Source organism: Kwoniella mangroviensis, assembly GCF_000507465.2.
Source record: "Kwoniella mangroviensis CBS 8507 chromosome 1 map unlocalized Ctg01, whole genome shotgun sequence".
Taxonomy (NCBI): Eukaryota; Fungi; Basidiomycota; class Tremellomycetes; order Tremellales; family Cryptococcaceae; genus Kwoniella; species Kwoniella mangrovensis.
In genome coordinates, this window is record NW_027062533.1 from 6,771,177 (window position 1) to 6,797,459 (window position 26,283).

General features: G+C 44.8%; 8 protein-coding genes across 8 annotated transcripts; 4 read left to right on the forward strand and 4 right to left on the reverse strand.

Moving 5' to 3' along the window:
- Positions 1-452: 452 nt before the first annotated feature.
- I203_102525 (mitochondrial distribution and morphology protein 34) lies at positions 453-3,200 on the reverse strand (the record flags this gene model as incomplete). The annotated part of the gene is made up of 4 exons (XM_019149900.1): positions 453-1,532; positions 1,598-2,899; positions 2,974-3,036; positions 3,111-3,200. The coding sequence occupies 4 exons, from the start codon at positions 3,198-3,200 to the stop codon at positions 453-455; spliced, it is 2,535 nt and encodes an 844-aa protein (XP_019000998.1).
- A 472-nt stretch (positions 3,201-3,672) lies between these two features.
- Positions 3,673-8,118, forward strand: I203_102526 (uncharacterized protein; the record flags this gene model as incomplete). Its single annotated transcript, XM_019149901.1, has 7 exons — positions 3,673-3,899; positions 3,990-4,952; positions 5,011-7,042; positions 7,148-7,195; positions 7,265-7,601; positions 7,671-7,866; positions 7,926-8,118. The coding sequence occupies 7 exons, from the start codon at positions 3,673-3,675 to the stop codon at positions 8,116-8,118; spliced, it is 3,996 nt and encodes a 1,331-aa protein (XP_019000999.1).
- Positions 8,119-8,674: 556 nt separating this feature from the next.
- On the forward strand, positions 8,675-10,754 carry I203_102527 (uncharacterized protein; the record flags this gene model as incomplete). Its single annotated transcript, XM_019149902.1, has 7 exons — positions 8,675-8,884; positions 8,981-9,586; positions 9,688-9,898; positions 9,972-10,163; positions 10,258-10,402; positions 10,483-10,567; positions 10,644-10,754. 7 exons carry the CDS (start codon positions 8,675-8,677, stop codon positions 10,752-10,754), a joined length of 1,560 nt encoding a protein of 519 aa, XP_019001000.1.
- Positions 10,755-11,523: 769 nt separating this feature from the next.
- On the reverse strand, positions 11,524-14,561 carry I203_102528 (uncharacterized protein; the record flags this gene model as incomplete). The annotated part of the gene is made up of 4 exons (XM_019149903.1): positions 11,524-12,655; positions 12,780-12,977; positions 13,053-13,213; positions 13,302-14,561. 4 exons carry the CDS (start codon positions 14,559-14,561, stop codon positions 11,524-11,526), a joined length of 2,751 nt encoding a protein of 916 aa, XP_019001001.1.
- Positions 14,562-15,420: 859 nt separating this feature from the next.
- Positions 15,421-17,580, reverse strand: I203_102529 (uncharacterized protein; the record flags this gene model as incomplete). Its single annotated transcript, XM_019149904.1, has 7 exons — positions 15,421-15,903; positions 15,977-16,243; positions 16,304-16,485; positions 16,549-16,677; positions 16,740-17,048; positions 17,127-17,226; positions 17,305-17,580. 7 exons carry the CDS (start codon positions 17,578-17,580, stop codon positions 15,421-15,423), a joined length of 1,746 nt encoding a protein of 581 aa, XP_019001002.1.
- Positions 17,581-18,286: 706 nt separating this feature from the next.
- Positions 18,287-21,227, forward strand: I203_102530 (uncharacterized protein; the record flags this gene model as incomplete). Its single annotated transcript, XM_019146824.1, has 6 exons — positions 18,287-18,357; positions 18,421-18,520; positions 18,582-19,546; positions 19,679-20,273; positions 20,336-20,534; positions 20,944-21,227. 6 exons carry the CDS (start codon positions 18,287-18,289, stop codon positions 21,225-21,227), a joined length of 2,214 nt encoding a protein of 737 aa, XP_019003374.1.
- Positions 21,228-22,616: 1,389 nt separating this feature from the next.
- I203_102531 (uncharacterized protein) lies at positions 22,617-24,789 on the forward strand (the record flags this gene model as incomplete). Its single annotated transcript, XM_019146825.1, has 5 exons — positions 22,617-22,889; positions 22,980-23,113; positions 23,175-23,625; positions 23,682-24,130; positions 24,222-24,789. 5 exons carry the CDS (start codon positions 22,617-22,619, stop codon positions 24,787-24,789), a joined length of 1,875 nt encoding a protein of 624 aa, XP_019003375.1.
- A 303-nt stretch (positions 24,790-25,092) lies between these two features.
- On the reverse strand, positions 25,093-26,234 carry I203_102532 (uncharacterized protein; the record flags this gene model as incomplete). Its single annotated transcript, XM_019146826.1, has 4 exons — positions 25,093-25,389; positions 25,474-25,575; positions 25,647-25,936; positions 26,036-26,234. 4 exons carry the CDS (start codon positions 26,232-26,234, stop codon positions 25,093-25,095), a joined length of 888 nt encoding a protein of 295 aa, XP_019003376.1.
- Positions 26,235-26,283: the final 49 nt, after the last annotated feature.

The following is a 26,283-nucleotide window of genomic DNA, read 5'->3' on the forward strand; positions in this document are numbered from 1 at the left end:
AGGATGGTTACTTGCTCTTTACGATGGATTGGTAATATACCTCAGTTGGTGTCTGAGTCAATTAGACGGTGTTACTGTTGTAATTGATCTCTACCCCATACACCTATTTAGGTCACAGGTTCATAGTAGTATGGATCATCAATGGTTTTTCTTCTGTTATGTGATTTGTATGTCTCTCTGTACATACGACCGATGCATTCATATATACTATCGATGGTATGAAGAATTCAGTGGGAATTACCAGTGAAAGGTGGATACAACATCGAAAAAATAATAATCCAATGAATCAATAACAAAGTCCGTTCCCTGTATTTAAGTTGATCTCTCCTTGTTCCGTTATTGATCTTGGTCATCTCGTAAAATGATATTGTACCGCATGTGAAATTTCCAAACTCCTAATCATATAATTGACCACACTAAGAACATGCTTCTTTCCGTCCCAACCCATTGGATTACGACTGTGGGAATCCATAGGAGGTTCTTGAATCTGGATTTCTCCTCATATTCGGTCTTTTCTCCATAGTCAGATTGACATTCGACATACCTCTACCAGTCTTTGGCATATTTGTTGCTTTTGGTAGACTTCGATTTTGATCGATGTAATTATCAATCTCATCTATATCACCTGAATGATTCGAATGCGATCTCGAGTTGGAACTCAAACTTGATTTTCTAACTGCCTGTGACAGTGACTGTGACGAATTGGGAGGACCATCCTTCTTGGTAGTATTCAGCCTATGTATTCTCTTTCTTCTAGCTTTCATCACTCCCATTCCTTGTCCACTCAGTTCATTTGTTAAATCCCCACCACCACCACCACCACCATTGACACCACGAATTAAGGCTCTAGGTGTTATCCCTCCTGCCCCTCCCCCTCCATCGTTTATTCCTAAACCATTAAGATTCATCGACGAGACCATACCCATACCTAAACCGGTGTTAGATCTGCCCAGATGTGGGAAAGATCTCACAGCAATATGTTCGTGACCTCTCGCGTAAGGTGAGAGTGTATGTGCAGAGTGTGATAAAGTCGCCAGTTGACTGACTGAATTATTGAGCGGTAAGGTTATACCTCCAGGTCCGATATTCCTAGGTGGGAACGAACCATTACCAGGTGATGTTCCAGATAAAGATACACTTGGTACTCTCTGCCTCGTAGAAGGGTGTTTCGAAGTGATAGATAAAGGTTTACTAGATGGTAGAGTTGATGTAGGATTTGTAGAATGCCCGATCGTATCCCATGACGAACCTGTTCCAGTTCCTGTTCTCGTGGCGGAGGATGAACCGCCCGTACCGGTTCTAGACGGTCTACGACTCGAGGAGACAGATTTACGAGGTATGGCACTAGCGCTGAAGGTCTCGGAACGGGGAATGGTGCCGTGTATACCTTGTGCAGAAGATGAAAGGAATACATCCGAATGGGAGGTGACCATTCGACGAAGACTTGATGGAGCAGCTTGAGATTGGGTGAATGTAGGAGAGCGAATACCTATACTGGGTGTGGAAGGTGTGAAGGGACGCATCCGAAGGCTCTAAACAGAACATGATAGTCAGTATGCTGTCCATATTTAGGAGAAAGAATTATCGGTTGACTCACTCCTACAGTCGAGGATGCACCACCTACGGAGCTGGCTCTTGCAGTCACACTTCCTCCTGTAGCTGTACCTGCAGGACTAGGCATCGCTCTTCCATTACCACCAGCTTCTGATGGAGCCCTAATCTGAGACTGAGAATGATATACCCTTGGTCTTGTAATTACCCCTCCTCCAACAGCCGGGAAGGTCTCCCACTCAATTTGGTTCTTCTCATCACCTCCTCCACCGTATTTCGAACCCATCGCTGAGAGAAGGGACGATTGTCTTCTTGATTTCCTGGTTGAATGGGAGATCGATCGAAGTACATCATCCATCTCGACCATGTCAAACGACCTAATTTCATCCTCTTCATCTTCATCTTCCTCATCGAACGTATCACTCAGATAATCCGGTAAGGTGCCATCGTGATCTTGATTCTGTATAGGCATTGACATTAAAGATCCCAATCCTCTATTTCCACCTTCTCTAGATTTCTCCCATAATCTTCCGAAAGCCTCATAACCGCTGTGGGTAGGTACACCTTCGGGTCTCAGTCCGTACGTCGGATCGTAATCTTCGATATCGGGAAAGACCGTATAGCTCGTCGGTGATTCAGATATGGAATTACTCGTACTTGATCTTCTACGTCTGAGGGATGATCGTTGAGCTTGAAGGGATTGTCGACGAGGTGTTGAAAATTTCTCTTGGTTCGATGTGGTTGCAGGTATATTGTGAGGTGGGAATATCTGAGATGATTCACCATATGGATTACTTTCGTCTACTCCATCATCACTTCCCTCCCTTTCTTCCTCTGGTATGACATCGGTGGGTATGTCTTTATAGGGAGTTTCGACCTTTCCTCCTACACCTGTACCGTGGAACCATCTCTGACTTAATCTATGTATGATACCAGGTAGATCTTCCCTGAACATCTCTCTCAGCTGTCCTTCGATCTCCTGTTGTAAATACCCTCTAATCACTTCTACCGAATCGAACGTAGAGGATACATCTACATTTTGCAATGGATCGTTCTTAAATACCAATGTTATCCCTTTTGAAGCTGATACGACCAAAATCAATATTGCTCGAAGGTGCAATTTCGACAGACGTAATGTCATAGGTACCAATAAGGGCTGAGAGGCTAGTAATGGTGTTGAGAGCGGTAATGTCGATGAAGAAGACAAGTTCGGATTGTGTGAGAGTGGGTTCGCCTGAACTCGACATCGTACTTCTAACCATGCATCTCCGGAGTATCCTAATCTCAAAATACCTCGAAAACGATCCAGTGATAGATCACCTATTTCCAGTAAAGTGAGGGTCGGAGGCTAATAACGTCATCGCATGTCAATTTATCAGAAATTGAATTTCCTAGGATGTTACCAGTTGAGGCTTCGCTCACCTCCTTGCCCATACTTAACTCGACAACCTCGATTCTACCTTGGATCACAGGCGGTTTGTTACCCTAGCAACGGTAATCATTATATCAGCGTACATGAAGAGGGGAATATCAGTCACAGTATGAGTCTCTAATCATACCTTGTTGAGAGCACCTTCAAGCATGGCCTTGGCATCCTCGTGGAAGGCAGGCGAGAACGCCGTGGACCAAGATGGGAAGACGAACGACATGATTTTGCTTTGACCGCGACGACGAGTGAAAATCGAAAAATATGTCGAGGAAATATGTCGTGGGTCGCCCTGTCAGATCATTCGTAGGCTTTCAAAGCTATATGTTGGACATGTTGGCTGAACCTTGAGGTCGAGGTGCGATGGTCGATACTCTGTGTCTGTATGCGATAGCAAAGCAAAATAGATGGGTGAATTGCCGATGGAGTTTACACTACGAGTGCTCTCTCTCTCCTCATACTTTTGCATTTTGAGATTACGAGTATTGACATGACCGGGACTTCGAGGGATACCTGGCGAGGGCAACCGTGGGAAAGCAGATTATTTATTTGGTTTCCCTCCCATCTTTTCCTTGTTCTTTCATTCAACACGTCTCGTCACTCACCCCCTCTCTTTCCTCAACCGTATCCTACATCGCCTGCTTTTCTATTCCATGGGAGATATCTGATATCTCGGGACATCCCCTTGATGTAACATGCCAAACTGGGTGACCGATAATACCTCTGTGAATGTTAATCCAGACTTAAACTCGACGCCGATCCTTCATGATCCTCCAGTGACTGCCGACCTTCCTCTCACCGATGATGACTCGACCAAGCCTCATCAAATACACCGAGCTTCGACCAAGACCGACATGAGTGATTCGGTGCAGCTGCCTCAGGCCCAGCATATGGTACAAGGACAAGGACAGGATCCAAACTCGTGAGTTCGATTTTCCTCTTCCTTCCTCGAGTATACATGGACGCATCTTGTAGCTTTCACCTGACACCCATCAATACTATCTCCCCTTAGCGCTATCGTACTTTCTCCCGACTCTCCATCTCAATCAACCCTGCCAGACCCCCCATCAGTCTCTATTCAGCCTACTGGGCTCACTCAAACAATCCAATCTTCAACCTCTGCTGATGTCAACATGCAATCAATCTTGCCGCAACAGCCTGTCAACCAGCTCTCCCATTTCGGTAGCACTACACCTCAAGAGCAGTCTCCTGCTGTTACTCATCCGGGACTACCGAATCCTCCTCAACAACAACCTCCTCTTCGACAAGTAGTCTCTTCAGGATCAGGAGGACAGCAAAATGGTTTTCAGATGCACACCAATTCACACCAACATTTCACCGCCCAATCACCCATCAACAATACCACCGTTGGCCAAACAAACACGTCAAGAACGAACCCATCGCCGACATTCACCTCTTATACCTTCAACCTCAAGAACAATAAGATTGCCACTGTCAATTTATCACCAGAATACGCAATGCGAAGGCACAAAATCACCATGGGCAGTGGTTCGGTGCTACAACTATCCACCATTGAACTTCTCAACCGATATTCGCAATATCTCACTCTGGTTGATTTGGATCAAGTTATTAAAGATCCCAGATATATAGCCACGCTCTTTGGCAGCATGAACCACCAGCATGGCAGGGTCATCTCTCAACCCCTTCCACAGCAAGCTTCTTCCTCAGCGCACGCGAGCTCTGCCCGTCCAACCCATCATGTCGCTTCGAATGGATACGCTTATATCCCTCAAGATGCACCTGCGCAAGTCCAGCAATCTATAGTGAATTTGCAGCATCAAGCTAGACCAAGCAGTCGACAGAGCGGATCAGCCAGAGTTGGAGGGAGTGGTACACCTTTACAGAGTCCTAGGGACGCGACGTCCAATGTTATTATTCCTCCGGAAGTGCAGGTCATACAGCAGAAATTGAATGCCGATGTCCACGGTGTCGAACAGAAATTTGGACAAGCTTGGTAAGTCCTGTTTCACCGACGGCGATTTTTTCAGCTAACTCGAGATCTACCTCATCAGGGAACAACTACGGATGGCCATGAATGATGCTGTTCGCAATATGGCATCAACGGTCACAGCTATAAAACCGCCAGCCGATACAGAAGCTATTACCAATCAACTTCAAGCTCAATTATCAGAGGAAGAGAAGAAAGTGCATCTGTCACAGATGACCGTACTTCGTCTGACTGAAAGCGAAAGTAAAGCTAGAGCCGAATTGACCGAAAGAATGCAGCAACTGCAGACCGCAACAGATGTGAGGTATAAAGCTCAAGAATTGAACACTGCGCTAGCTCGAGGTCTGGAAGAAGTGAAGAGGGGTAAAGAGGCAGGAGCAACGCAGATTGTTCAATTGCAGAACCAAGTCAACGCCCAATCAGCAAAACTCACTCAGCTTGAGTCGGAACATCGAGACAAACTAGCCCAACTCGACATCTCTCATATCGCTGTGGTCGCTAACTTGAAGAAGGAATTGGCGGAAGCTGTTCATAAAGCCAACCAGCCTGTTTTCGGTGCTCATCTACCAGGACCACTTTCACCTAAATCACCCGCCGACCCATCCTCGGAAGCTGCCAAACTTCGGAGTCTACTGAAAGCGAACAATGCAAAGTTCACGGAATTAGAAGGAGAATATAACAAGGAGATAGCGGAACTCAAAGCTCATGCAGGTAAAGACCCAAGGGAAATCGAGAAGGACATTAGAACAAAGCTTGCTCAGACTAATGATGCGAAAATTGAGAGATTAGAATCAAAAGTGAAAGAACTTGAAGTGGAGAAGGAGAAGATCGTGCACGAAAGAAAGGTGCATGACCAGAGCAGGTTCGTCTTAGAAAAGATTGTTCATTGGGGTGAAAACCTTCAGAGCAAATTGGGTCGTACGAATGAGCAAAATCCCAAGGCCGACGGAACTTCGGGTGGAACGATCAATGGCGACACCACCAATAGATCATTGGTGGATCGAGCCAATACCTTCGTTTCGGATAAGTCCAAATTGGCTGAAATGATTCTGACCAACGAGAAAGATAGGAAAGAGAAGATGAAGAAGTTGCAAGGTCAGGTGGAATTGATGAAGGTGGAATTAGCAGCTTCCCAATCTGGCAATCCTCCGGCATCTTCCAATGGAACAGAGCAGGCTGGGGAAGAATGGAAAGTGGCTTTCCATCAATTGATCTCTTGGGGTCACAACATTCAAATCCTGATGGGTAAGACTGTCGAACCGTCTGAAGAAAATATGAAACCGATCGATAAAGCTGAACAATTCCAGAAGACTATGCATACGATATTCGAAGAGATTCAATCTAAAGCTCAAAGTCGACTCGAGGGTGGGGATCAAGAGAAAGTGAAGGAACTGGAAGGGTCTATACAAACGCTAAACAACAACCTTCAAGCCAATCTCAATGCTTTGTTAGCGAAGACTACCCAATTGGACGATACCACCAAGCTCCTCCAGGACGCTCGAGACCAATCAACTGCGAGTGAGAAGACTTTGCGGGAGGAGATAGACAAACATAAGGAGACGAAGAGGTCACTCGAGGAGAGTCAGGCTGCCGAGAGGGCCAAGATCGATCAGCTGGAAGATTTGAAGAAGAGATTGGATCAAGCTGCGACATCTCTGCAGCAAAAAGCCTCCGAGCTGGAGAGTGTCGCCGAAATCAAGGGTGAAGTGCAAGCGAGATTGGTAGAAGTGGAGAAACGACTAAGGGAGAAAGAAGAGGAATTGAATACCAGAGAGAAATTCTACTCTTCGAGCATCGATGAACTACGAACTGAATATGAGATCGATGGGGGATCCATTCAGAAATGCGACCCAGAGATAAGGAAGCAGGTGGAATCCCTCAAGGAAATGATCGAAAGGCTAGAGCAAGAGAAAGGCGAATTGCAGAAAGATCTGGAGAACGAACAGGATAATGTCGATCGAGCTGAGGAAGCGATGAGGGGTGCTATGAATAATCAGCATAAACAGAGGGAGAATTATATAGAAGTCGAGAAAGAACTTGAAAATGTCAAGGAGGAGAAGCATGGGCTGGAAGATGAAATCAAGAGGCTGCAGGATGTAAGTCCCAGGCATCATCGACTTGCTTCTGCTTTCCTCTTATTTCCCTGGCTACATCAGCGAGAAATGCGGCTGATTAAGCCGTTCGATCTTCGAATTTTACAGCAGCTGTCCGCTATTAAAAGTAAGAACAACACGGTCGGCAAAGATGAGGTGAGCTCCCTTGATCTTCCACCGTTCAAGAGAAGACGATTTTTCGATCGATGCTGATTTGCACGACAGGACGATGATTTCGAAATTGTCCCCGATCCTTCGTCAACCTCGACTTCCACGGCTGTCCCAAAGACGCGACCTGAATCTCTACTTTTCACGCCCAATGCCGAGAATTCTGAAACACCTTCCATATCTCCCGTTGTCAGACCCTCACCCCTTTCGCAATCACAACCTTCGACCAGTCAAGCCACTCCTGCTAACAACAAGAAGCCTGCTGGCACGCCGTTGTTCCTTCCCAACGAAGAAGAAGAAGAATCTCGATCTCAATCTGTGCCAACTCCTAGTGTATTAGCTAGTACGCAAAGACCTTATAAGAGGAAGAGATTGCTTAATGATGAGAGCGATGGTGAGTCCTCAGAAATGTGGTCTATAATGCCCTTTGTGTACTTACAGACTGATGTCCGGTCTTCCCTAGATGAAGAAAGACCAAACGTAAAACCTGGGTCAGGTCTGGAAGTTTCAGTCTCTGCACCTAGACCGCCTTCGGTGGCCAATTCCGTGACGTCCGTCTCGGCGTCAACCTACAAACCGGTGTCCAGAGATTGGATCAAGGATCATCTGGGAATTACTACTCAGAAGAATGGTGATAGGGTTAGATGTAAATTATGTTTGTAAGTTTTTGTCGATTGTTCATATGATTTCGCCGTTACGTGGCTAATGCTACATACAGTGTTGTGGAGAAGAAGAACCAACCTTCTGAGCGATCCAGGACGTTCAAAGTGGAAGATATCCAACCTCTTCCACTAGTTATAAACGAAGAGAAACTGTTGGATCATATTGCATCTCATGGTGAGATGTTAAGGAGATTGAAGAATAAGAGAGTCAAAGATGGTAAAGACAGACCTTCGCCTGAACCCAATTGAATGACGACAAATCACGAACGGATCAACAGAATATTGGATGATTGTTGATATGACTGAAGTCCACTATCCCATAATCATGTTGTATAATAACAGAATTTTCTTATTTGCCTATACTATCTTTATATCGATATTTTATTTTCAGTTGGCATCCTCATCATCTCTAATTGACTTAATTTCGCCTTTTGACCATCCTTCTCGAAAACCATTCCTTTTGGGCTCTATTGCTGAGATTGTCATCTCAATTTAACAAATAACGATTGTTGTATATATTTGACGAGATCCATGTTTATATGCATTGAGGTATCCTGGATATGCAGCTTCCGAACCTCATCCCACTAATCTTACGGGTGCAGTTGATGGTCACACGACCCCAAATGCAAGTGACCGCCGGGGACAAGCGGAGTTGGCCGCTTTCACATCTTTATGATTGGGTAAACTACTTAAGTACTGGTCACGACCATGTTCGTCATCTTATCTCATACTGTATCTCTTCACAGCAAGCAACATCAGACCATCCGACAGCTGAGAGTATATCTCTCAAACAACCCAAGTCACTATGAAAGCAATCGCTCGTACTGCCCTCCTCCTGTCCCTCGCTATACCTTCCATAATCACAGCTTCCGGATCAGGATCAGTCCCAATTCAACGACCCTTCGACGTAATATCGAATCAAGATGTGGAGAGATACGATGATGAGAAAGTATGGAGGATAGACTGGAGTACTATGAATGACAGTAAGAAGAAAGAAGTTATGGATGTCGTTGAGGTGAGTGCTGAGAAATAGCGACAGCTCTATCTCGTCGGACGTACCATTCTGCTTCAGAGTGTAAATACTAATTTCGCATATTATGATATGTCATAGTTGCTCGATCTCGACGTTTGGCATACCTCTCAGAGATCTATCGATGTCCGACTGAACTCTAAGCAGCTAGAAGTATTATATGGTTATTTACCAAATGAGGCCTTTCATCCTTTCATAAATGATTTACAATCACTTGTCGATTTATCATCTGTCCAAGAAGAAGAGTACGACTATATACCATCTAAAGTCTCGGGAGAAATACGACAAGAGTCAGTAGAACGAGAATTGTTCGAGCTGATGAAGAAAAAGAAGAAGAAAGGTAAAGGCAAGACCAAACCCAAACCCTCTTTACCTCCTATCGACCCTTACAATCTTACGACGATCGATACGCCTTTCCACGACAAGTTTCACTCTTTGAAAGAGATCTACAAATTCGGTGATACGCTGATATCAACTTTCAACGATACTCATCAAAATATTTCTGGTATACATATCAAAGAGGTTGATATCGGTAAAACATATGAGAATAGGACGATTAAAGGTTGGTCAGCCAAGATTCACCATAACAAGACTGGAGAAGGGGATCCTGGATATCCGACGGTGATGGTGGATGAAGAGGAAGTTGAGTTGGAATATGTGGTGATTGCTGGACAACATGGTAGGGAAGTGAGTCATATCCTTTCTTTATCCTTGCCTTCCCAAAGCTTCTCTTCCATCTTAGACTTTGTCAATGGTACTGATAATCTGATTTGTTATCGAACGATTAGTGGGTCGGTCCTTCTTCCGCTTTGTATTTCCTACACCACCTCTTACTTCGAGCTGCTGAAGATCCCAAATCCGACTCTGCAATCTTATTGAGATCGTTTAGGTTCACCGTGGTACCGCAGATCAACCCTGATGGGTATGAGTATAGTAGAGATAAAAGCAGGATGTGGAGGAAGAATAGACAGGAGGTAGGCGGGAAAGGGAAATGTTTGGGTCAGTGTTAAATGACGTGTTCCATGGTTGGTTTCTGAACTTACTTTTGCCTCTTCATTGCGTACTTGCTCAGGAATCGACTTGAACTCCAACTGGGGCTATAAATGGCGATCATCCAGATCGACAGCCTGTTCAGAAGGTTATGGTGGCAGGGAAGCGTTTGAAGCGTACGAAACGAAAGCTGCGTCAGAGTATCTTTCAGGTGCAGCTGAGAGGGGTAATAGAGTGAGAGCTTTTGTGGATTTACATTCCTACGGCCAATTATGTGAGTGCTTCCGTTCCTCTGCCAGCTACGAAATCATCTCTGCCAGATCGTTCTTGAATGAAGTACTAAAAGTTGAACCATGCGATCATATCAGTCATGTTTCCCTTTGCCCACTCATGCGATGATTTCCCACCCGACGCGGAGATGTTGATGGAAGCTGGATTGGGAGTGGCCAAAGCGATGAGAACGAAACAGGGTGAAGGGTATGAAGCTGGACAAGCTTGTGATTTGACCTATCGGTGGGCAATAACATCGTTGAAATTGAGTCTTATCCTGATTGCGGTTGAGCTGACCGTTGTTGGAACATGCGCATGCTCAGTGCTCCTGGTGATGCGATAGATTATAGTTACGGAGTAACAGACGTTAGGTGGTCGTACTCTGCCGAATTGAGAGATACAGGTACTGTAAGTGAAAAAGGAAATCATCCATATCACTATACACGAGGCCAAACTGACCAAGTGCGTTGCTTGTATGCTGCAGTACGGTTTCATGCTGCCACCTAAACTTATCAGACCGACTGCCGACGAGATCACAGCTGGTTTGATGTATTTGGCTAAATTCATTTACGCTCTGGAGGTGAATCCGCCTTAGTATGTGTGGTACGTTCTTGAGTGCCGGTATAAATATTTTGGGAAAATGATCGGAAAAATAACAATCTATGGGAATTCTAAACGAAATAAAAACCAAAAAAACAAACCAAAAAAAAAAAAAAAACAATGAAATCAAATGAGTCATCGGACAGGCAGATTTTGGAGGGAAAAAGCCAAAAAAAGAAAAAAAGAACCTTGAAAGAGTTGTAATATTCATGTAGTCTCCTTCATTTCTTCTCTTACTTATTTTTATAGATCTCCTCGAAAAACCAAACAGTATCGGTTAGTTTTACATTTACATGTATCAAGTATTGATTAAATCAGCGATACATCTCTCATGTGAATATAGGTAGAACTCAAAGATTTGTTTTCCCGGCGTATATGCGTGCTGCTTCGCTCAAAAGATTGTACAATATCAATTTCGTTAGTATCCAAAATATCCATTGATGCCAGCTTTGTATCGATATTTGTGCTATAAAGCAGAATGAAATATCGTTTCAGCGCCGAATGGAATGATAAATGATGAATCATATATATCTGTATATCATAGGTATATAAATCTACCAAGAAGAAGTGGAAATACCTCTACCGTGGAAAATATGACAAAAATCAATACAACTAAATTCCAATCCAGTACTCCTTCCTCCCTTCCTTCCTTCTCGCTTTTCGTCAATTTACGATATCGTATTGTATGTACTTTTGAGATCCTCCACCATCCCTATTAGCAGTAATTCTTCTACCTTCCTACCTAAGCTACTCATTATTCAAGCTCATGGACTCTTTTCTTTATCCTTCTTGCCAATTCCCAATTTCCCAAAAGCCATTGATCCACTTCTACCCAATTTCCCAGACATCCCACTCAATTTCCTACCTAAACTACCTCCTCCTGCATAGTTACCTCCCTGGGCTGAACTATTCTGGGATGATCCAGATACAGTACGATCCCTTCCTGACATGGAAATCTTTCGACCTAGGTTATTGGAAGATACAGAAGAGGAGATCGAACTTGGCTGTACTTGATTTTGTGTGGGGGATAAAGACGATGCGATGGGTTTAGCAAGACTGGTCGAATTAGGTACTGAAGAGGTGTTGGTCGATCCGGATGCAGTCGAATGCACCGAAGAAGATAATGCATTTGCATTACCGTTAGGTACACCCAGTACACCCTCTGCGTTATTCCCATGTAAAGCGTTAGGTACACTCACACCGAGTCCGCTAAACGTCGTTGATCCATTCACGTTTGATGGTGAAGTGGTACCGTTCACGTTCGATTTGCTCAAACCCCTTGAAGGCGGTGGGACAGGAGGAGTGACATTTGAATTTCGTCGTGTACCTGTCGGAGTGCTTTCACCTGATATCTGAGTGGCACCATTGGTCGAACTGATCGAGCCGCGCCGTGTGGAGGAGACTATTTTGGTAGCAGCTGCGTCGGGACTGATGGGCGTTACGGGAGAAGGCGGTATGTTGGTCGAAGCTCTTCTGGAAGGTGGAGCAGGGGGAGGTTTTTTCTTTGTTGGTGTTGATACACCTGCGGAAGTTTCCTCAGGAATGGTATTATCCGAGAAATCGATCAAGTGATCTTCTTTCACTTCGCTGAGCGGTGTGGATTTAGGTTGAGGTTGGATGAAAGCCGTTGGCATTGGCATCGTTTTCTGAGCCTTAACTTCAACCGGCTGGGGTGTTGGTTCAGATACTGGTTCAGGTTCAGGAACTTTTAATCCCAAACTTGCCAAATCCATATCAACGGCCTGATAGAATAGGACGTATCCAGCTCCAGATGGATAATCACCAAAGTATCTAAATAGATCATCATCGTTTATGGGTTCGACATTCTCGTCGTCGCACATTATCCATCGTCCCTTGGATCGGACGAGGGTGACGTAGTGACCGTGGTGCGGGCCGCTGCACACGCGCAAGATCGTCAGCAATGTTTGATCGAAATAGAGATACATATGGGAAGGATACAAGGAGTCGGACAAGAAAAGACGCGATGATCGTGTGGATGGAGAATAGCACATAGACTCACTTTCCAATATGTACCACCACCGAGAAAAGCTCATACAACCTATCGGGGTTCTCCATATCATCCGTCGTATTGGGCAATCTAAGTTGAGTAGGGAACGGCACCCTGTAAAACAATTTCGCATATCTACCCGTCGTTTCTTGATATTTGAATCGTTTTAGATGCAAAGCAAGGATATTTGGGAGTTTCTTGATCTTCATTCTACATCATATGCAAGAACGATATTAGCATAGCCTACATGGCGGTGATAGATTGAAGTGCGTGATCGTAACTCACCTCTTCTCAGCTTCTTGTAAACCACAACATGAATCACAGTAAAACTTATTTTTCTGACATAACATCTCACTAGCTGAGAATTGTCTCAAACAGTGTGTTACGGACGTATGTTGTTCTATATCGATGGACAGATCTAAAAAAAGTTCATCACGGGATGAGGTCTGTAGACGTACACGGGAGACAGCGTCAGCGTCAGCGATCTTCTCCCATCTTCATAACATCGATTTGTCCAGTACAGGTATCACTCACAGTTTCACAGCTCAGACATCTCGTCTCATTGGTCAAAATCCCTTCAAACAAACTCTGTATGAAAGTCTTTCCAGGAGTTTTGACAGGTTCTTGCCCATTAACCTTCTTCAAATTCTTATCGATAATTTCAATCTCCTCCGCAATTTGATTTAACAGCCAACCCAGGAACTCGTGAGCATCCTGCTGCATCATTCCTCTAAACATGTCGTTCTCCCTCTTGACTGTTCTAAGTAGATCCTCAGGTGTGACCACCCCTCGTCCGAGTTTACCAGCCTGCCATGGGCCTCCTCCCCTAGCCGCCGACGGAGGTGGGAGGGACGCCAGCAATGGTGGACCCTGAGGTACAGCTGGGTTACCTCCTGGAGTAGCGGCTGGTGCTGCTCCACCTTGTGGATTTTCGGGTTGAGCAGGCGCACCAGGTAACAATGATGCGGTTTGAGCATTGGCATCTTTATTCTCTTTTTTCGGTAGAGAGAGATGAGGAGGTGAGTTGGTCAAGTGATAGAACAACGTTTGGATCGTTTGAAATACACTTGGTGGAGATTGGTTTGGATCAGGTATGGGAGCTTTCCAATTCGCATATTGTTCATCTAACTCCGGCGAACCTAATTGATTTTGTTGTAATGCGTTAAGAGCAGGTACTGATGCACTACCTCCTGCCAATCCAGCACCACCACCAGAAGGCCCGGTCGAAATCGTTGGTCTTCTACCTAGACTCGTCCAAGATCTTTTCTCTTTCCCTCCTGGATTAGGTGATGTCGGACCCGAAGAATCAAATGGATTCCCTCCTCCTCGAGATAGTTGAGGACTAATCGGTCCACCACCGTTCAGAATGGGTGAAGTGGGTTTATCTCCTTTACCAGGTAATGGAGCGAGAGGCATCAAAGGTGGTTTCGGATCAGGGTAAGATTCGACAAACCTCTTAAATGCTTCGCAAGAATATAAAGCCTGAATGACCGAATTGCAATAACATGTATTACCGAAATTCTCTAAACCGAATAATAACTCTTTTTCTATCTCCTTGTTGTTCAGTCCTAATCCTGTTCTAACACCAGGTGCGATTCTGTTGTTGATGGGAGTAAGGTTGTTTGGATTGGTTGTCGTGAGTGATAGATCGGGAGTTTCGGGCGGTTCACCGTAATTGGATGGGTTCGATGAAGGCGATGGACGTATTGGGCCGCCGCTGCTGGAGGTAGCCTTGGAAGCATTGTTGTTATTACCTTGCTTAGGTGTACCGAACCCCTTAAGTAGCCTTGACATTGCGAGATGATGATCCTTGAGAATGGGTGTGGACTGCTGGACTGCTGAACAATCAGATTGAGCCGACAATCGGTGGAGTACGGGTGTATTTTGTGGTGATGTGACGGTTCTGTGCCAGAAGTCTTAATGTGTCGTGTTCATGTATTGTATCGATACCTTTTTCGGTTGCTTTGACTCAGCTTCCTGGAGTACTGCAAGTGATCTCCCCAGTCTGTTATGATATGATCTGATAGGATATAAGGTTCTTTCGACTTTTTATCGCTTGGCGACGCGGCAAGATCCGGCAGATCGATGATGGGTAATGGGTGATTGATGGATGATGTGGAAGGGATCCGTAGTGGTGACAAGGGTCCTTTGAGTATCCTGTGGAAGCTATGGAACATTCACAAAGGATCAAGATCAAGCTGGATAGGGTAGGATGGTGAAGTATACTCGTAAGGTGTATTCTGGTATTTTGGGGTAATCCACGATTCCGATAATGACAGCATGATATGTCTCTATATCCACACCACCATATACAGCAGTGACCATAGGACGACCTGCATATGCAGTTCGGGATATAACTTGCGCGAGCAATAGGAGTAGGGATAGAATCAGAAATGGGAAGATTCCTCTGCTCTGATGGGTGGGTCGGTGAGCGGGCCGGTGTTAACAGACTCACAAAGTCACGGGATATAAAAAACAGATGGAACCCTTATAACCCTTATATCAGGAGATATACATTTGGAGACCCCCCAAGCATTTGTAAGACATCTGCGAGGACAGGAACATAGGATATTATAGGGTGGTGTGCGTTTCGTCATTACGATACAAGTAGCAACCAGTAAATTGAGAGATGCATTTCGACACGATCCCTACTTTACCTAACTTTATAACACTGCACATCATATGCTCCTTCTCCTACATCCCCATTACCACCTTCAACAACTCTATAATGTATCTCCACGTCCAACTCTCTAGAATTCGTTGGTGATTTCTTACAGAAAAATCGTCCAACGATCTGTTGATTCGATTTGAGAACGATGGGTTTACGAAGTAAGAAAACGACCTGTTTCCAATGTGTGTATTTACCTCTTGGTCCAGTTGTGAAACTTACTTTCATCCCTTTGTCGGAATGATCGAGAGGTTGAACGGGTCTCTCATACTCGTCATCACCAAAAGGCAAAATGTCTACATCCTCTTCCAAAGGGATATGAGAAACTTCGCCAGAAACGGGACTGAAGAAGGTATCGAAATGAGTCAAGAAAGCTTTGATTTCCACCTCAGATGATGAGGTTGATCGAAGGGTAAATGTGGAATGGAAATCTAATGATTTGATCGTAGCTGTGTGCGAGTTGATATCCTATTCCGATCATCTCACATCAGTATACAGTCTACTCCAAGAAAGAGGGTCGAAAGGAGGTAGATAGACATACCCGTACTACGGCCTCTGTAGTGACGACTTCCTCTTTATCGACCACTTCCGTCAAACCCTCTTCGAAAGCTGGACCTTGCATCTCACTGAGATCGAACCCATATACAGATGGCCAGAATGAAATCCTCTCTTTCCAAGTTCTTTCTCCCGTGATAGCACTAATCACCAACCTAGTCTGAGAGGGAGCCATCAATCCTCCTGGCGCGAGGAAACGATCTCGAGCTACCAAGACGGAATCTAACATTGATTCGTACAACAGCATGTATCCCTATGTATCATAAGATGTCAATGAGTATAGCGACTTATATGGGAGAATAAGATGACTCACCATCCATTCAGAAACAATCACATCAACTTGTTTGACAGGTAATTGGATATCCTCGACTTTCCCTTGGATGACAGTGATGACATCCGCGAAACCGTTTCTCCTGATGTTCTCTCTGGCCTTTACGGCTAATCCAGAAGCCTCGATGGCGTATACATGTTTGGCTCCAGCCTTAGCAGCGAGCACTTATAGTCCGCACAGGTTAGCTTATGATTCTTCGTCTGGGGATAGGGAGATGAACAGCTCACTCGACAAAATACCCGTTCCACATCCTACGTCCATCACTATAGCATCTATGAGGATCTGGGGGTTGGACAAGAGGAATCTGGCGTATGATACAGTTCGTACAGTATCTTTCAACATGATCTCGTGAATGTCTAGTTTTCTCGATCAGCATAACTCGTTCTTTTGTGACCTATTATGAAGTAATGAGACCTACCGTTCTCCTCGTAAGAATGGAAATAATGAGTATCATCGTCCCTTTCCACAGCTTTACCTTTCCCTTTGCCGGTACCTTCTATCTGTGGGGAAGATTGATCCTCTTGTTCGTCATCTTCTACTCCTACGGTTTTGGAGATAAGTGTTCGCATAGAAGCGAGATCTTTCCTAGCTTGTTCCAACTCTGCTTCTAATTGAGCGACTCTGCTGTTCTCTGTTGATGCGGGCTGAGTTTGAGATGGACCAGCGTCAGATTGAGGTGGTTGAGAGATATCTTCGTCATCCGACCAAGAATCGTCTGGATCGTATTCTATGGGAATATAGTCCAGATGAGCCATCTGATTGCATGTACGTTGCGAAGGGAATTCCGTATTGGACTTAGGCTTACGAAGTAATGGATCATCAGGTATAACGGGTTTCAACAAATTATCATCTTTGAACAATTGATCAGTAGGAGACAAAGCGTCGATTTGATCTTTAGTCAATCCCTAAGGATATAAACGGTAAGATTATCACATCAGCTTATGATATCAAACGAAATATGGTAGTATCGGCAGCTGACTCACGGCATTCCTGATCAAGTTGATCAACCTTATTCTACCGAACATATCCAATCCCAGCTTCTGACATGTCTCATTCAATTTGAAATCCCATATATTCGCATCGTGTTCCAAAGCAGCTTCGGGAGTAGGTAAGATGGTCTCGTCGAACAAGGATTTGGTCTGTCTGGCTTCACCTAACGAAGATGCCCAGTCGGATAGACGGTCGTCCTCCTCGTCTGAGACGGAAGATGAGGAGGAGATGGACGCTGAGGAGGGTGCGACGTTGACTTGATATGACATTATGTGATACTGTGATACTGCCCACTGTAGGTATACTCGGACGTGAAGCAATTCAACATTTTCATTCAACTGTTTTGGCTGGATGGATGAGTTCCGGAAATTTTCATTCCTACTTGCCGAGTAAGTCGAGTACTCGTGCCCTGAGCGTGGGTTGGCTTGGCTGATTACGAAATTTGTAATGACAGACCAAACCTTTGTCAGGTGATTAGAGATAACTCTAATCCGGTCGTAAGTATCTCTCGGCCGTCGTGTTATGCTGTGTAAGTTAGGTGCCTAATTCGTCATAATCTCAACCTTGGAATTAGACTGCTTAACTTTAACTTACTAGGGCTCTACCATCAAACCATCAATTCACTCACTCACTCACTCACTCACTCACTCACTCACTCACTCACTCACTCACTCACTCACTCACTCTGCAGTACACAGCCATCTGCGACAGATAGGCCATACTCGTATATATATCAGCAGACTTTGCCCCTACTTGGCTTGGCACCATATCTCAAGCTTATCTTTGATTTACAACATCACACAAACAATCATCCGCAGCTTGATAGACATACCAACCAACATTAGCCAAGATGAACAGCGCAGAGGTGATGAGACAGAACAGACTGGTGAGTACTCGGTGCTGTCAATAATCTCACCACTGTAGCATTAGCTGACAGTATCCTCACATCTATCCATACCGTTGCAGAGGTATAACATGGGGCCTATGCTCACCTCCTCCAACGTCTATTGGGCATTTGCGAATAGAGGTTATGTGACGGATCCCGAGTGAGTACCTTGAAATATCAACAGGAAGGATTGATGCTGATGCAACATTTTTGTTGGATACAGATACGTGAAAGCTGTGATAAGGAATTATGTGCATTTCAAAGCTCAGAGGGGGAAATCGAAGACTGAGATATCAATGAAGTTGGAATGCCTGGAAAGAGAGGTGAGCTACAAATGTCCCTATGCGAGAACTGGCGTGAGGAGTGCAACTGACTTTGATGAAGTTCCCTCAATTTGCATATGCCTTCCGTGCTATCAGGCAGGAATACTCTCTATCCCCTTCTCGGATCTTACCTGCTCCTAGAGTGACATCTAGTAGTGCCAGCAACAATAGCAATCTCCGACGGACACAAACAGCTACCACACCTAGTCGAACTTCAAATAACAATACTATCACTCGTACCCATACGACCGTAGGAGCTACAACCAATAGAGCCACCACGAACAATGACGATGAACCTCCCCCTCCACCTTATCAGAGCCAAGATCCTGATCCAGCATCAACTAGGATACTCCAGGAATCACTAGCAGCCGAAGCTGAACTGAGGGGGACGTTACCTGGTCAAACCACCTCTACTCCTACCACAGCAACAAGCCACAACACTTCACCTCCAACATCAGCAGCTACCCAACCACGAACAGCTGGATCGGCCAATGCAGAGGTCGACGACGGACCTCAGCGCGTACCTAGTGATCCGGAATTAGCTAGGATATGGGAAGAATCCCAGTTTGAGGAAGCGAAAAGGGCCAGTCTAGCTTGGCAGGTGGAACAGCAGGAGCTACAGGAAGCAATGAGATTGAGTTTAGCAGAATCAGAATCCAGAGGAGAAGGTTCGTCGAGCGGTACGGCTGGTCCGAGCAACGCTCGTCCGATAAGTACCATTCCCGAAACCCAGTCAATAGGGGGAACTAGTAGTCACGGCTCAGATATGAGAGACTTGGTAGAAGGCATTGGAGATATGATCACTCCTGGATCTTATAATTCAGTCCATCCATCAGCTTCCACATCCGACTCAGACAACCAGAACAACAATCAACAACTTCAGAATTTACTCGATGAACAATCTAGTTCATATACCGGTCAGACACCCCTTACACCCCAGAAGACAGGATTCCACATCCAAAGTAAAAACCCCTTCTTATCGTCCAACGAGAAAGAACAACTTCAAGCTATGGAACAGGCTGCTCTGTCTACTCCCACAAATCAACATTTCAGAACTTCCAGCCTCAGTTCACCGGGATCATCCTATACTCAATATACTCCACCAAGTGATTCTCCCCATCGACAATCTTTCTCAGCCATTGCAGAACCTGGACCAAGTCATGATCAGTCCCATCCAGCACCCTCTGATCAGCTTGCTCAACAACATACACCACCACCTATGACAGCTGGATCGAGCTATACACATTATACACCACCTTCTGAGCCAAGTCAGCAGCTCTACACCCCTCCTCCTGGTCCACCTCCCAGCCATCTTCGTATAGTCACTCCCACTTCACCTACTTCCAGACCTCTACCTGCAACTCCTAAAGATCAATTCCCGTGGAACGGATCATCTAGTCCTAGTAATGGCAATGGCACACTATCAAGTCCGATATCTCACAATCAACCTTACTTGTCTTCACCTGTCGCAGAATCACATAACAGCTTACATCAAACATTGCAGGGGACACCACCTACCCTGCCCGCAAGAAGAAAATCATTCGTACCTCCTCCAGGGAAAGAAGACGCTTTAGAGATGTTGAAAGATTTCGATACTGTTTTCCTAGTCGACGACAGTACTTCTATGGCAGGGGATAGATGGTCAGAAGCGAGACAGGCTTTAATGGAAGTGGCTGAGATTGCAGCGAGGTACGATGAGAATGGGGTGGATATTTACTTCTTAAATAGTAAGAGGGTAGGCAAGGAGTTGAGAGTGAGTTGTACCGCAACTAAATTGACTGTATAGCATGTAGTGTGATACTGATATATGTGTAGGCCGCTCATGAAGTGGAAGATCTATTCAGGGGTTTGGAACCTAAGGGAGCTACTCCGACTGGAATGAGATTGGAGAGTATATTAAGGGAATATATGGCAAGATTAGAAAGATCTCGACCTACGTCTCCGACATTGAACGGAGGTGGAAGTTCGGATGCTTCCGTCAAGCCTATGAATCTGATCATTGTGACTGACGGGGGTGAGTAGGGTCTCTCTGAATACCTTCTTGATCTCCTATTTATGTTCTCTATCATCTTCCTTATTCTCTCCACTTGACCCTGTTGCTTCGCTCTTATCCACATTTTCCTCTGCTGTCTTCTTGTGCTCTTATCTCCTTTTCTATCCCATTATTCCCTTCTCCCCCTCGCGTTTCCGCCTTCATCCTCCTATCGCCCTCCCCTTGTCCTCCAATTGTTCTTCTTCTTGTCTATCATTTCTTCCCCTCCCTCTCACAATCCATGACCGTCTTGCACCTTCGTCCGCGCCCCTGTCCCACTCGTATTATGCTTACCGAGCTGACGTGTCAGTTTTCGCCCATCCCATCATTCATCGCAAACAAATCCTTTCTTCTGATCCTCCTCTCGATCGCCACGAATTACTCTCCTCAGCACCCACCGACGATCCCGAATCGGTAATTATCTCAATTGCAAAACGGTTGGACAGAGGTGAATATCCCTTATCTCAAGTGGGCGTACAATTCTTACAGATTGGGAATGATTCAGAAGCTAGGGAGGCTCTACAGGAATTAGACGATGGGTTGTCGGCTGCCCATGGCGTGAGGGACATTGTGGACACTGTCCTGTATGATGGAGAGGATATGAGCGCCGGTTTGATAATCAAAACGTTATTGGGAGGGATTAACAGGAGATTGGACAGAAGAAGTCCAGCTTGATCTACTATTAGTTACTATTGTATAATATCAATATCTGACGATTTGACATCATCAATGCATCTTATGCCAAATATGAATATGATCAAAGTAGTATGGTACCAACGAGGTAAGGTAGGGCGCGACACCACGACAAAATAAAAAATTAAGTGGGAATCTAGCTTGAGACTGATTGTCGATCCAGCCCTTAGAACATCACTTTTACCCCTCCTTTTTGGGGGAGGGATTTCTTATATAAGAGTCGTTAGTCAGTCTTGTCGGCAAAGGACAAGCACAACCACAACTACACTAACGACTCTTCTTCCTACTGCCGATTATTAAGTAGGGAACATACAATGATCACATTTATAAATCACAATTAACTTGGGGCAATTTTTTTTTTTAGCCATATATATTTTTTATCTCTTTTTTTTTTTTTTTTTTTTTGGCTTTTTGGCTTTTTTTTTCGGAAAAGGATGAAATACATATGAATCGAAAAAAGGTAGACAAAACCTCTATTGCGGATTGAATGTATAATGGCGGGAAAAAAAGATTGCACTGCCACTTCCAAGACCGCATTTCCATTTTCAAGACACTACGCACTCCTTGTCCACCTGCTTTCATAAACGAAAACAGACATATACATATCATGTTTAATAGTGTGACTAAGTTTTACTTCGCAACTTGGATTACACTCAACCATGCTACTATCATCAACTCTGAGCGAGGATCTTCGAAAATAACACAAGTACTACGGGAACCATACTTCATGCTCCTCCTGCGGTCGCCTTCGAGAGGGGTGGCGAAGGGTCATTCAAATTGAGGAAGGGGTCTTGCGCTTGAGAAAAGCATTCATTGATGATACCTCATAACTACTTTGAATTGAGGTAGCGAGAGAACACATGTATGTATAATCTTATAGCCACCATTGAGTCTTCAGGTAGGTGATTGGTCGAAGTATCATGTTTGCCACATAGCATGACATAGCCTGAGGATGGATGATCGCCAATCCCAGATCAAGCAAGGCACGGTCGAATGAATTTAAGGATCAACACAATCCCAAAAGTGACGTATTCATTCACTGCTCACTATATGGTGTTTGCTGTAAAATTAACAAAAAAAGTTCACTTCCGAAATATCACACCTCATCTATCATTATTCCCGCCTGGAAAGTAACCAACAAGAACATCAAAAAGCTCATCCTCGGCGTCGATACACTTGAGAATCCGTTTCATTGGTGGCGATAGGTTTTTTCAGACCCGGACATAACCGCCTGACACACCTGATAGCTTCATCCACGAGAAACACCTGGTCCTTCCGCAAAGCAAAGGCACTCAGCTTTCATCTCGCTCTTCCATCTCTCCTCTCTTCTACCTCAGGTAGCTCCTGGAAGTAAGGTGCAGACAAAGCAAGATGTCCAAACCCTCTTCGAATCGATCATCCGTATCGTCTTCTCCAACACGTACCAGCCCAGCCGAAGAGACCACAACCCTCTTGCCACCTACCTCCCAACACCCTCATGCGCACCCTCATACACCCGCTCATCCACATGCAAGGAAGACTTCGATCAGCACAAGAAGCGTCAGTGGGAGAAGCGTAGCGGGGAGTGTGAGGAACTACGGTGCTGTCGCTGGACGTCCTGGTCCCGTTGAACAAGTGCCCAGAGTCAGTAAACTCGGTCAGAGGGTATGTCCTATTGCGCTCACACTTTCACATCTACCATCCTAATATCTATAAGAAGCTCATGGATTGTATCGTTTGTTTTCGTAATTGCAGAGAATCCTCACGACATTCCCATTACAAGCTACATTCTTCATCCTCACTTTACTCACTTTTGCAAGTTTCGTCTTATCCCTTATATTATTATCGAACGCGGTATTGGATTTCAGCGTCAAGTTCTTACCTTATAGGTAAGTCAGTCTTCCCCTCTCAGATGACATACATTCTTCTGACTGGGTCGAATCATGTTAGAGGATCTGGTTTTGCCGAATTTTGGATTTCTCTCATCGGTTCATGGATCGGTCTAGGAGGTGTCCTATTCTTCTCTCATCCTTCTTACTTATTCTTCCTCACGACACTCATAACCCTCATCCTTCATATACCCATCTTATTCCTCGCATTGCTTTCACCAAGTCTCAAAAGATCTCACGCGCCCCTCATCCTGGTTCCGCTCCTCCTCACTGGATCGACCTTGATATTCACATTGTTATCGAATTTCCTAGTGAGACGGGCTAAGAAGCAGGAATCTCTGAGGATAAGTAGAATGTTGACTGAGGCGGCAGGTAGAGAACGAGCAAGTGAAGAAGGCACTGCGAGAGCTTTGGTAGGTGTACAGAGGAAAGGGTTCTGGGGGAGGATACTGGGTTTCTTCGGTGGTGTGTTTGGGTTGATAGCTGGTCTGGCTGGATTGGTTTTGGTATCGGTGAGTCAAGATATCGTTCTCGCATTGGAGCGACTTGATCTGACCAAATCATATAGCTATTACTCATCGACTTATCCATCTCGGCATATGACGGTACATTACCACTACCATCCCCTTCCTCCCAATTGGTGAAAGTACAACCTGCATCCTCGCAATGGCCAATCAACATTCATCTAGCATGTACATCATCGAACTCCTCTTTGCCTACCATCGTATATACCTCATCCTCTGGTGTACCTGGTTCATTGGCATTACTGCCATCGCCCTTACCACCCGCTAACGAAGGTTCCGAAAATCCCGGGAGATGGCTATTCGATCTGCAAGAACAAGGTAAAGTAGGAAGAGTATGCACGTGGGACCGACCAGGATACGGTTTCTCAGACGTCCTTTCCAATGCGGATCTGGGAGGGATCGCAGATTCCTTATGGGAAGCATTGAGCAATGCCGGTATGGTTAGGGAAAGTAAGAAGGAGGGATTGATCATGGTCGGTGAAGGATATGGAGGGTGAGTCTATTCAACGCTTTACTTTCTCCCCCGAAACAATTGCGGTTTAGAGGCATAACATCTGACCATGCTTTGTCTTCATATTATATAGCCTTGTCTCGAGAGTATTCGCTTCACGACATCCTTCATCTATCCATTCATTCCTTCACCTAGACGCACAAACAGCATCTACCTATTTCCACGACCCGTCCACCACCCAATTCCTATCCCGTCTATCCTCTCGATTATTCCCATCACTTCTTACACCCCTGTCGCTCAACAGACTTCCTTCGGTTTTATTGAGAAGATCAACGTCGTTATCTAGGATATTAGCTTCTTCTCGTCCTACCCCTTCTACAGTGAGACTTAATGAGAAATTGAGGAAATCTAGGTTACAAGAGACAATCGGATCTCAATCAAGGACTTCAGCAAGTTTCAGAGTACTGTTGGAATCGGGATATAAATATCCTTCGACGAAACCTGCCATTGTACTTAGTAGTGACAGGCGGATGAAAGATGATGAGAGTTGGGCAGAAGGTCAGAGGGTTTTGGCGGAAGAGGTCACTTCTGATGATGGATTGGTAGATTGGATTAAAGTCGATAAGGTGGATCACTTCGTTTGTGAGAATGATGGAAGGCAATTCTGTGAGGATTCGATAGTAAAATTATTGAAGCAGTAGAACGTCAGATGACCAATCAGAGGGGAAAAGAGAAAAGGTATGATTAGTTCTTAGCTCATGATGTTTTGTCTATCTCTTATTTGTTTCACAATGTCATTATTAATTCATATATGTATTAGTCTTTATAATTTGAGTCATCTTAATTTCCCTTCTCTTGATTGTTGACGTCTAACACGATATGTCATGAATCCTTATCAAGCGTTTATCTGCTTCACAAACATCACAATCTTTGAGATACGAAAGGATGCATATCTATCTGTACAGCGAACAGTAAACAAAAGTTGAAGATTCCCTTCACCTCACCTACGCAAAGACCTTCTTTCTGCTCAATGTATCTTCAGGTAACTCCTCTCTCAACCTCTTCTTCCTCTCCTCCCTATCAGTTTCGCCCTCCTTCCTGACCCTGTATTTCTGTCCAGCCTCTCGCTTGATGCTCGCCCTAGTCGCTGCGGGAGATACGAATTCTGGATTAGAGTAAAGTGTGGGTCCACCAAATGACCCTTCAAAGATTCGGATGGGGGTTAAAACAAATCGTGGACCGATCTCGACGAGGGATGGGATGGGTGGACCGGATGGTGTGAGAGGATCTTTCTCAATTATCTGGCGGACATTCACATCAATTAGTATTTTCCCATCTTTGGAAAAGCAGAGTTGGAAAGGTTTCATGTGAAATGTATCACTCACTTGATAGTTCCTGAACCAAATTTTGTTATCCAACAAAGAGAAAAGTAAGATATGATCGATAAAAGGTTTCAATCTCCTTGAAGTTTTTGGTACACTGAAAGTCTACAAATATCGTAATACATCACATATTATCAGTATGTCAACTTTTCATGGAAGGATGACACCACACTTACATGAGTTAAAACTTCTTTCATCAATTTCGTACTCTCATCAGAATCCCAAGCACCATCAAAAGTCACCAAACCCCTTGACCCTTTCAGGCAATTCCCGGTCATCTTCAATTCGTCCATCGTATGAATATTCTGTACATGGCATTTGATCGACGGTCCATTGGGTGTCCTCGAGATCCATAAGTACAGGTCTTCATGTCGCCTAGCTTCGAAATAGAGGGTGTTGGAACATGAGTGAAGGTCGGCGAGCTCGTTGATTAGGTGTAATGATGATTTGGTATCGAGTTTGGAATCTACAACGTAGGATAACACAGATTAGTATAACGATTCAACAATACTACATGATACAGAGGATGGAAGTCATAAGGATCGTGATCGAAGATCTGACTGACCCTTTTTGGTATGAGGTAACAGAACTTCCAGATCCCTCATGAGATGTCTCATACGTTGAGTGACACCTCTTGAACATAACATCAAGGTCTTGTCTTTTCTGGGTTTGTATCCCTCGCTAGGTCCTGCGGTAGCATTGTCCTTGGATTTCTTGTTTTTGCCCTTCTGAATCTCGGTGGATGTTTTGAGTAGAGTGGCCATGATGATGATGGTGGTGGTATGTCGATGCTGTATACTCTGTATGGAGGGT